This window comes from Zingiber officinale, chromosome 7B (assembly GCF_018446385.1).
Source record: "Zingiber officinale cultivar Zhangliang chromosome 7B, Zo_v1.1, whole genome shotgun sequence".
Classification (NCBI taxonomy): domain Eukaryota; kingdom Viridiplantae; phylum Streptophyta; class Magnoliopsida; order Zingiberales; family Zingiberaceae; genus Zingiber; species Zingiber officinale.
The window spans coordinates 103,942,083-103,953,096 of NC_055999.1; the positions used below are offsets into that span (position 1 = coordinate 103,942,083).

The 11,014-nt window shown below is 39.7% G+C and overlaps 2 protein-coding genes across 2 annotated transcripts; one reads left to right on the forward strand and one right to left on the reverse strand.

Moving 5' to 3' along the window:
- The first annotated feature begins 89 nt into the window (after positions 1–89).
- On the forward strand, positions 90–2,712 carry LOC122006648 (transmembrane protein 258-like). The gene is made up of 4 exons (XM_042562220.1): positions 90–193; positions 313–413; positions 1,753–1,831; positions 1,912–2,712. The coding sequence occupies exons 1-4, from the start codon at positions 191–193 to the stop codon at positions 1,957–1,959; spliced, it is 231 nt and encodes a 76-aa protein (XP_042418154.1). The 5' UTR covers positions 90–190; the 3' UTR covers positions 1,960–2,712.
- A 2,306-nt stretch (positions 2,713–5,018) lies between these two features.
- Positions 5,019–7,801, reverse strand: LOC122006649 (pentatricopeptide repeat-containing protein At2g36240-like). Its single transcript, XM_042562221.1, has 2 exons — positions 6,242–7,801; positions 5,019–5,987 (listed from the first exon to the last, which is right to left on the reverse strand). The coding sequence occupies exons 1-2, from the start codon at positions 7,756–7,758 to the stop codon at positions 5,945–5,947; spliced, it is 1,560 nt and encodes a 519-aa protein (XP_042418155.1). The 5' UTR covers positions 7,759–7,801; the 3' UTR covers positions 5,019–5,944.
- Between the last annotated feature and the right edge of the window lie 3,213 nt (positions 7,802–11,014).

Below are 11,014 nucleotides of genomic sequence, written 5' to 3' on the forward strand. Positions count from 1 at the left end.
TTAGAAAAAAATAACATTTGCAATAAAGTGCTTTTCTTTTGGTAAATTTAAAAGGAATCCACGTAAGTTCCGACGTTTAAAATAGGGTACAAAAGGATCCCATCGTCCTGGCGGAAGCGGCAGATTCGGGCTCGCGACTCGTTTGTTTTCGTCGCCGTCTTCTCCTCCACTTCTTTCTTTCATCCTGCAGATGGTAAGATCTCTATCGATTTCAATCTCTCGTACCTTTTTTTTTGTTCCAGCCCAAATCGTTTTATTTTAGGATTTCGAGATCTTTTGGTTTCTAAGGCCTCTAGGGGGTTTTTTTCTCAGGCACCGAAGCCCGTCACGAGCCCCATCCCCATGCATTTATACCCAGCGGTCTCTGCTCTTTTGCTCGTTGTTGGTCTCCTCGTCTCTGCGTTCTTCTTCATGTAAGCTTCATCTTAGATTCGTGCGCATTTCCTGGGTTGGTCTTGTTGTCATCTGTTCGCATAGACTACGGATGGATCTTTTTTGGATCAAAGTTTAACAATATATTTTAACGTAAATTTTCCTTTTTTATCTTATATACATACCATTATGTTCTAAAATTGTTCCATAACAGAACTCGATTTTGTGTCCTGTGATTGTTTGTACCGTTTGGAAAAATGGGCGATACATCTAGTGAGTGTTGAGTCTTTTGTTAAAATTTTGGATAAATTAGAAAAGATTGCATGAGAGATGATTCTAAACGATTATAACTTCCGGATGATAGAGTTGTGGTCGTTCTTTTACGAGTCACAGAAGAAGTTAGAACTTTAGAATTTGGATCTTGTGTATGATTTGAATCTTCATGTAGCACTTTTAGCACCCAATACAATTGAAGAGCCCTTTTAATTGCCTCAGCTGAAAGGTTATTTCCTTCTTTTTAAGACTAGTCCTTACATTTTTTACTGGGAGGAGAAGAATTAGGAGAGAAATGGAGCATATGTAAAGGGAAAAGAAAACAATGTTTTACCAAAGATTGGACCAAAAGTTGTGCAATACCCTAATGACCTAGTTCAGATCCTCTATCCCCATTTTTTTCTGTCTCCGTGTCCCATTGTCGATCGGACGGATCAGATTAAATCTCAAGGACGCTTTGCACATCACGAGAATACTACACATATATTAAAGATGTCATGATACCTTGAGATTTAATCTGATGGACGACAATGGGACACGGAGACAGGGAGAAATAAGGACAGAGGATCTGAACTGCTAATGACCACCGAATTTACCAATGTTTTTTTATAAACATAAAATCCACATCTCCCTCAAACATAAAAATAGGATGTGGTTATAGAATCCCATTGTTATACTCAAATGTAGCCAAGCACGGCATAGGTTCCTTTTTTGTCAGAATTAGGATTATCACTTGGGAAATTTTGGAACATTTCTTGTTCGAATACTGATTAGCGTTGATGTCTATGTTTCTTATATTTTAGATTGTTACACCATTATGGATGATGATTGAGGCAAGTAGCATATTTTAGATTGTTACTTGCACATCATGATCAAAACTTTATCAAGGAACCAAAATTTGATTTATTTTTTTCCTCACTTCAAAATCTATGCATATCTTCAGTGTTTCCTCGCCCTGATACAATGCACACCTAGATTTTCTTGTCAAACACATGCATGTTCTGATTCTGGTAATCATAAAGTATTTGTCTGTCATCCTCATCTTTCAACTGTTTTTTGGATCTGTTTGTCGATTGAACTCTTTTCCTGATACATGACCAATTTCAGTTACGAAGCTACTACATCCACTAGGAACCGCAGACTAGCTAAGGAGCTCGTGACTGCTACCATTGCATCTGGTTTCCTGGTAATTAGAAATCGGTGATTTGTGCACCTTTGTGAGAAAGTTGTCAGTAGTTGTGCTAACTATTTCTTTGGTTGTTGCAGGGCTTTGGGTCTCTATTTTTGCTCCTTGCCACTGGCGTGTACGTTTGATATTGTCGACCAATGAATCTTCGAATCAGTCAAGCACTTTCTGAATATGATAATCGACTTTAGTAAAAAAAAAAGATTTTTGTAGTTAGGTAATATAGCGAGCCAATAAAGATTGTTCCATGATTTTGGCCTAGCACCGACTGATACCTAGCTGCAAACACAGGTTTTACGTTTCAATTTCTGTTCAAATTAATGGTGTTGCTCAATGAGCAGGTACTTGGTGGATCACAAAACATTATATGGTTTTTGTTTCTAGATAGTTGATAGCGGTGGCCGTTTTATCAATAAATCTGAAATTGATCAAATTTGTCTAAACTGATTTTAATTGAAAATTTTATATGCTGATTTTAATTAAATTTGTCTACAGTTTAAAATGAAGTGGATTTGTATGCAAACAGAATTCTTTGTTGGTGTTGTTAGAATACGCTGGGAAGAACTGGGTTGAGGGCTTAGTGCCAGCATCTTATAGACAGGGCAAACTATGCTAAATGCTATCGAGGCACACAGGAGATGAGGATGGACACAGGAAACATCAAGCAAGAAAAGAGGGTCATGATCAGGCACTTCTTGTTCGAATAAGGGTGGCAAAGCAAGGGGCGAAACAACAGGAGAAGCTTCTGCAAGAGACAATCACATCACGAGAGACTACAGGAAAAAGATTGCAAGGCATGCAATGGGGTTTACTTGTATATATATAGGCCGAACTGGTTTTATCTAGAATGTAGGAATAAAATTAGACCAATTCCTACTTAATCTAACAGATACCAACTGCAGTTCATATTTTTTAAAAAAAAAAACTCACATTCAATCTAAATGTCCTGTAACAAAAAAAGCTGACTTCTGCTCATAGTTCTTCAAAGAACTTGCAGATTACAATCATTTATCTTGCCAAATCACCTGCTTGTATTATGTCAGGCCACTTGCTTAGCCGTTTCACATTTCGGTTCCAGTCAACTAACAACTTAATCTCAATGTTCTATGGAGTGCCATTAATTTCACAATGATCACTCTCTTTTATGTATCAGTACTCCAACATCAATTTTTCATTAACTCTTTGAATACCCAAACTGGGCATAGAATAAATCTGAGACAAACACTTGCACGTCTTTCATCTGGTTCAGCATCCATTTCGCTCAATTGATTGGTTGAGGTACATTACCCTGTTATATCTGATGAAAAGCTACCAAAAGAATCTTTTCCGTTCATGCACTGGTGGAACACGTTGAGTTACATATCCTTCTTGAATGACCAACATCAGATAGACAACTACCACAAAATTTATTCAATGCTGCACCTTTTGTTACTATTTCTCTGTTTCAATCACTAGCTTCTTAAATTTGCATGCTCAAGTATAAGCTACTTCACCTTCTCTTCCTACTTTGGAGTTGGAACTCAAATTCAGCTGGTTTTCCAGAATCGCATAGATAGTTTGTCAGCTAATACATAAGGCAAGCAATGGTCAATCCAGTATTATGAGCCATGTAAGCCCAGGATTATTCATGTATGCCCATAGAATAAATGAAGCTGACGCAGCCAAATCTGTCGCTTCGCTGATAAAGCTTAGAGCTGCATGTATCTACATGCATCAGAGGACACCGAGAGTCATCCCGCGCGTAACCCCTCCAATGCTTGAGTAAGTCTCTCAGAAAGAGAACTGAAGAGAGAAGTAAAAGAGAGAAAATGGGAGAAAGTCTTTACCTTGGTGGATATATCTGATATAGGTAGGAGACCACACTCAAATAAGGCTTGTGATGAGAATATACCGGAAGTTCCATCTAAGTAGTACATTTATCTATAGGTCATGCCTAAGTATACTTAGACCATCTCCAACCATATCCCTTCTACACCATTTTAGTGTAAAAGGGATACCAAATACACTCCAATGTATACCTTAAATTTACACCATTTTAGTGCAAGTGAACAGTTTCACTTGCACCAAAATGGTGCAAGTGCTGTTTTTTTTAAAATAAATATAATATATTATAATATTAATTTTATATTTAAAATATTCTTAAATATTATAAATTAATATTATTTGATTTTATTTATTATTTAAATTTTATTCTTGATACAACAATAAATAGGGTTGTAAATGAATCAAGCATTCACGAACAAACTTGGTGTTCGGCTTAGTAAAAGTTTATTTATGTTCGTTCAATATACATAAGATTAATTAAACAAACAAGCTTGAATAGCTCGTTAAGCTAAACAAACAAGTTTGAACACATATGTGTTCAGCTCGTTAACGTTCGTGAACAATGTTCGTGAACAACGTTCACGAACCATATTCATTAATAAAACTCTTTTCAATATGCTAAACAAACAATACAATAAAATTAATTAAATAAATAAATTTAAATTATCAAGCTCAATAATCAAACAAACAACTAAAAGTTTCAAACAATCAAACAAGCTTGAATTGAGAGCTTGATAACATCTAAACGAACCAACTCGAACCAAGCTCAAGCCAAGCTTGAATTGAGAGTTTGATAACATCTAAATGAACCAAGCTCAAGCCAAACTTCAAACAAGCTCAAGCTCATAAAAAATAAACCAAGCCAAGCTTGAACACTCATTTCAAAAGCTTGGTTCATTTTAAGCTCGACTCGGCTTGATTACCTTATCAAGCAAACTTGAACATCCCAAAGCTTGGCTCGACTTGTTTACAGCCCTAACAGTAAATGACAATACCCGATTTCAAGAGTTTCTTGCTAGATATGAAGGAATCAAAAATAAAATTGCTCACTTGGCCCTTAGAAATGCATTAATTGAACATTTGTGGGAACAATATAGTAATTCTGATAATTAAGGTTCATAATGATGTATTTTCAATGAAGTGTTATTTGTTTTGTGAAAATATTTATAATATTTTATCTTAATTGTTTATGGTTGTGTATTTTTGTTAAATATTAGTATGTCTACTAAATTATTTCCACCAACATTAAGAAGGAAGGTACTATTTTTATTTTCTTGTAACTAAAAACATAATATCATAAAAATTAATTATTATGTATCATAAAATTATTAATTTTAATAATAATTATTATCACAATAAAAATATTTAACAAATTAATATGTATGTTGAATAATAAATTATAAGATGGGAAAATAGAATATTCTAAGGAATATTCCTTTTAGGGTAGGAAATGGTGTATTAGTTGGAGTTGGAAAAATATTTGGTGCTCAAATGACACCAAATTGGTGTTGAAAATGCACCAAAATGAGTTTTATGGTTGGAGATGGTCTTAGGATGACATAGGGACAAGCAAACACATGGGGGACCACATCTAGGAAAAGTTACACGAACAATTGTCACAAGCTCAAGAAGACTCATCAGCTCGGACCAACTCAGAAGCTCAAATGACTTGGCAACTCGAAGATGCTTGGAAGCTCAGAGTGACTCAACCTTATGAGCCGTTCTTATAATCTAGTAGTCGAGGCTCTTATAAACTAGTAGTCGAGCACCTCGTACTTTGTACATAAGACAATAGCTTGAGCTCTTTGTACATAAGACAATAGCTTGAGCTCTTGACAATTGCCCCTCCGAACATCTCCGAGTTGGCAAGTCACTTCGATCTTCCAAGCCAATTCGAGCTAAGTCTTCTCGAGTTCTTGAAGATTGCCCATGTAACCTTTCTTGAGCGTCTACTCATAACCATACTTAAACATGATCCCCATGTCATCCTATGTCATACTCAGGTATGACTCATTGCAAGTACATGTACTACTTAGACGTGACTTCCCATCTACCCTCATCACAAGCTTTATTTAAGTATAGTCTCCCACCTATCTCCACATATAAGTATGTATTCATCAAGGTAAAGGCTCTCTTCCATTTTCCTCTCTTTTAGTTCTCTCATTTCATTTTCACTTAAGTTTTTTTGTCAGGAAGGCTTACTTCGGAGGGGCCATCGTTGGAATGACTCCCAGTACCTTCTGATAGGTGTTGATACATGCAAGTCCATCCACATCATGAGAGTAAGCTTCAGCAGATTATCGCCACATCAGACTCCATTGACTTGTTAATCCTAAAGTACAAATTCCAAAAGATCAAGTCTAACTGAAAACGTAGTTAGACTCATTCACTTTCTCAATCAGTCCATAACTTCAGCTACTGAAAAAGGTGGGTAACAATACTAGCATAAATTCAGAACTTCCCAAATGATCACAAACTAAAATAAGTCGAGACCATATTTTCTCATGGCCTTGGATAACTGTTAATCACAACAATCTATGCAGAAGGTTAAAATCTGCCTCAAAATAATTTCAAGAGTTTCCTTACCTGGCCTTTACAATTTGGCGACTTGAAGGATTCTTTCTAGTAGGCAGTCTATCCATCAATGTGTTATAAGTAGCAATATTTGGTATAAATCCGGCATCGAGCATTTCATTGATGATAGATTCCCCCTCAGTTTTTCTCCCTTCTCTAGAGAATCCATGAGCCAGTATGCCAAAAGTCACAGTGTCAGGTTTAAAACCCTTTTTGGATGCTATCACTCTCAATCTGTTGGCATCGGATGTCCTTCCGATATCGCAAAGTGTTTCCAAAAGAGTGTTGAAGGTGATGGTATCAGGAAGCATTTCCTTCTGCAGCATTCTCTCCAATAAGCCACATGCATCATTTATCTTACCTGAACTTCTGAGTCCCTCGATCAAGGTAGAGCAAGTCACCTCGCTGCAAAAATTGCCCTTCCCCCAGAGTGAATCAACTACTTCCAAGGCTCTCCCTGCACTACCACCATCTTTACAAAATGCCTCCACCAAAACAAAGCAATCGAACCCGTTCGGTAAAGCTCCTTTCTGCAAGAACTCCTCCAACAGTTTGCTTGCTTCCAGACTCTTGCCATCTTTACAGAGACCGTCCATTAGAATATCGCAACTAGCAACTGAGAACCCATAGCCCAGTTCAAGCATCTCCCTGGCAACTCCAATTCCCTCCTTAAATTTCTTCTCCTTGAAGAAGCCTCTGATGAGAGTGTTAAAACTGACGACGTTTGGCTCACATCCCCTTGCCCTCATCTCTCGGAACCAATCCAGCGCCGAATTGAGGTCCGAGCACCGGAGGCAGCTGCTGATCAAGATGTTGAAGGTGAAAGTGTCGGGTTTCACGCGATCCTTGACCATTCTGTCATACAAGCTCTTGGCTTTCTGATATTCCCTTCGCCGAGCGAACCCGTTGATGAGGGTGTTGTAAAGAGCCACACCGGGACGGCCGTCGACGGACCTCCGGGAGTCCTCGAAGGCGGAGATAGCATCATCAAGGCGTCCCGCGCGGCAGAACGCGTGAATGGCGAAGCCGATGATCGGTTCGATGCGAGGGCAGGCGAAGATGCCGTCGGCGCAGGGGCAAGGCTGGGCGAGCATGCGGTGGAGGAGGAGGCGGAGAGGGCCGAGGCGGTCGGTGACGGCGAGGGTGCGAGCCATCCACTCGTAGGTGGAATGGTCGTGGCGGAAGGAATCGACGCCGGCGGCCCATTGGAAGACGTGGAGATCGTAAGGGGCGAAGGCGGGGTGGTGGCGGAGGCGGCAGCTGAGGAGGCGGAGGAGGTCTGCTGGGGTGAAAGAGGGCGGGAGGTGGGACTCGAGGAAGCGAATGAGGCGGGAGGGGGCGGCGGCGGAGAGGGAGAGCGTGGGAAGAGGAGGGGCGGAGGAGACGGCGGAGGGGGAGGAGGGGTCGAAGACGGCGGAGAGATCGAAGCGGGCGACAGGTTTAGGGATGTGATCGAGGTCGGTGTTACGGCGCAGAGAGTTGAGAGTGGAGACGGACGGCAGGGATTTGGCGAGTCGCCTCGATGCCATGGGAACCGAAGAAGGCCAGTGCCGAATGGTGGTGTACTGGTATTGAATTGCAATGGCTATTCAAAGTGGTTAATATAGTGTTTTTTTTTTCTCATGAGCTCAAATTCGATTAAATCGAAATAATTGATCAAAATCGTGTTCTCGATTAATTCGAAAATTAATTTAAAAAAATCGATGATTATAATTTCTAAATTGTAAATCCCAAAATCTGTAAAGGCCGAATAAAAATCCCTAATTTCTAATTTGGTTTGCTCTCTCCTCCTCGCTACGGTTGGTGTAATATTTCCTAGGTTAAGTTTGACCTGGTTAATTAAGTTTGAGATAGCTCAATCTTGAGTCTTAATGTTTGAGTTTTAATGTTTGACAATACATAGAGACTTATACCACATGGAGATTACAGGTACAATCGTTTATTTGGGGAGATTGTTAGTACAATTCTCCTCTGGTCAAGGTTGGTCAGTTAGATGTGAAAAAGAGTCAAGTAGGTCAAAACTGACTGAATACTTGACTGAGAAGTCCTGGTGAGTGAAGCCAGACAGTTGGAAAATCCTAGTGAGTGAAGCCAGATGAAAAGTTAGGTGAAAGTCCTGGTGAGTGAAGCTAGGCAGAAGGGAAGTCCTGGTGAGTGAAGCCAGGCACGTGGAAATCTAGGTGGATCAAAGTTGACCGGACACCTGGTGTTGAGAAGTCCAAGTAGGTCAAAGGGTTGACCGGATACTTGGCACGAGGAGAAAAGTCCAAGTGAATCAAAGGGATTAACTGGACACTTGGTGAGGAAGTCCTAGCAGGTCGAGGGTGACCGGATGATAGGCATAATGTCCCAACAGGTCATGGTTGACCGGATGTTGATTTTAGGAACTTTGGACGTGATTTGGCAAGTCACAAGTGAGTTCAATCAATCAACTGATCGATTGACTCATGCCCAATCGATCGGTTGATCGATTGGTTGAGTCCCACGACAAAAGCTTCTCCCAATCGATCGGTTGATCGATTGGGGAAGAATTGGCGTCACACAGAACGCCTCCCAATCGATCACCCGATCGATTGGGAGCCTCCAATCGATCGGTTGATCGATTGGAGCGCAGGAAATCATGCGAGAATCCTGAATCGACCGGGCAATTGATTCAGACGATTTCTAGAGAGCACAGAGGCGCTATGGATCGATCGACTAATCGATCCAAATCCTCCCCAATCGATTAAAGCAATCCAATCGATTGGGGTCCGACCGTTAACGCTCGATAAAGTCGTTGCAAGCATCTTCTTCAACACTTCTTTTCAGATCTCTCGCCCGATTCATCTCAGATCTTCACAACAACTTCTCTGAGCTCTCACCGCCAGTTTTTGAAGGTTCTTAGAGGCAAGTGCTTGTGCACGTCCAAGTCAAGAGGCAATCTACGACAATAAAAAGAAGCTAGGGTTAAGGTTTCAAGTGTAAATCTTGTAAGATTTCAATTGTATTTGCTTCCCTTTCTTTCTTCTTGTACTGAGAGTGTTGTAAAACTTCTCTGCCTTCGGTAGTTACCGTAAAGGAGTGTTTAAATAGTGAAGAGTGCATGTCGTGTGTGGATCCTTGGATTAGTCACCTCTTTTTGAGGTGGATACCAAGTAAATCCTTTGTGTTAGCGTTGTATTTTTGTTTTTTGTATTTTTCGTTGCTTATCATCACCAAGAAGCAAGACGACGAGCGCACAATGAGCTATTCACCCCCCCCCCCCTCTAGCACATTTCGACCCTAACACTTACAGGTAAGGATCTCATTACTCTGACTTTTACTATGGCTTTCACATGTTTAGCTAAGTTGATAAATAATTATTAATTTATCATATGAAATCCAGAGGTCAAACTTTAAGGTTGACAGGATGCAAATCCTTATAATCCATATTTCACCCCCTTTTTTTACTCGCTGTTCAATTATTGTGATTTACTTCCTTTATGTTGGTTCTGAGATGGACTGATGAAGATGTTGAGACGAATGTAATCACATTTTACCACATGAAGATCTAGTGGCTCGAGGCACCTCCTAACTTTTGGCTCACACCTTCACATGCCACAGCTTCGTCAACCCAAGGTGTGAGATGATCGTGTCGCTCTTGCACCACTCTTGCCCAATACTAAAAGTAGCACCGAGTGAGACACCCTCGGGAGGGGTTAATTTGATCTGTTTGTACAAGCACTGTCTGGATAGGTTTTGTGGGGGGGGGGAGGAGACTAGATCTCCTGATCTACATTTGTATAGACCAGGGGATGGACCATATGGAATTACGGTTGAATTGTGATGGTGATCTGATCGCAATTAATTCTGATCCCTCCCTGGGTTCACCGTCCCCCAGGTTATAGTTGTAAGAAACTATAGCGCTAAACACGCCGAAAAGCACAGCGGAAAAATAAGTTTCTATTCAGAAGATCCATGCAAAGGAAACCATATACTAAGTTTTGTTAAAAGATATATACCTTTGCTGCGTGCCCTTCGCAATCCCGACATCAACGTTTCTTTAGGATGTAGATCTTAGCGTGATCAACACGTCCACGCCTCTACGGTATCCACACGAACACGTTCTCCGTCTGTCTCACGAGCTCACGAAATGGAGAAAGAAACAACCAAAGGTTGTGCTAGCAACCTCTTGTGGAAGTTTTGGCCAAGAGTGGAAGAAGGAAGAAGAGCAAAAACCAAGAATATCACATCACCCAAAAGGTCACTTCATCTATATAAAGTGACTTCACAAAAGAGTTACTTTACCAAATAGATTACTTCACCAAAATATTACTTTACCAAAAAAAGATTACTTCACCTGAAGGTTACTTTTACAAATAGATTTTGCATTCATCCAATGAATACAAAAATATTTTTGTCTCTTGATCTTCCTTTTGATTAATGATAATATATTAATCTCTATTAATATTCATTAATCTTAATGGGTTGGATTTAGAATATTGAATTAACCATTAACCCAATAAATCAATAAGTCTAACACATTACTCAATAAGTATAATCCGAATTCATTCGAGTTTAACTCAATGTATATAATTCAGATTAAACTTAACCTCATAATCCATCTCCAAATTAATATGTTTTTTTGTGTATGACCCAATAGGCTCTCATAACATTGGCAATGTATTTAAAATCATTTTAGATATATAAGCAATGAGCGACATCTAGCAATGTATCATTGCTACCCAAGTGATGAGAATGTCGAGATCCGACCTAATCTTTCCGTGGCTATTATCTTGTATGACTCAATTCTTTTATCCTTGATAT

What these genes read in the sequence shown, in the direction of transcription:
- LOC122006648 (XM_042562220.1), top strand. An exon ending in GTCTCTGCGTTCTTCTTCAT is followed by an intron (nt 414 to 1,752) that starts GTAAGCTTCATC and finishes GACCAATTTCAG; the next exon opens with TTACGAAGCTACTACATCCA. An exon ending in CCATTGCATCTGGTTTCCTG is followed by an intron (nt 1,832 to 1,911) that starts GTAATTAGAAAT and finishes TGGTTGTTGCAG; the next exon opens with GGCTTTGGGTCTCTATTTTT.
- LOC122006649 (XM_042562221.1), bottom strand. Translation starts at nt 7,758, where the DNA reads ATGGCATCGAGGCGACTCGCCAAATCCCTGCCGTCCGTCTCCACTCTC. An exon ending in CGCCAAATTGTAAAGGCCAG is followed by an intron (nt 5,988 to 6,241) that starts GTAAGGAAACTC and finishes TTTGTACTTTAG; the next exon opens with GATTAACAAGTCAATGGAGT.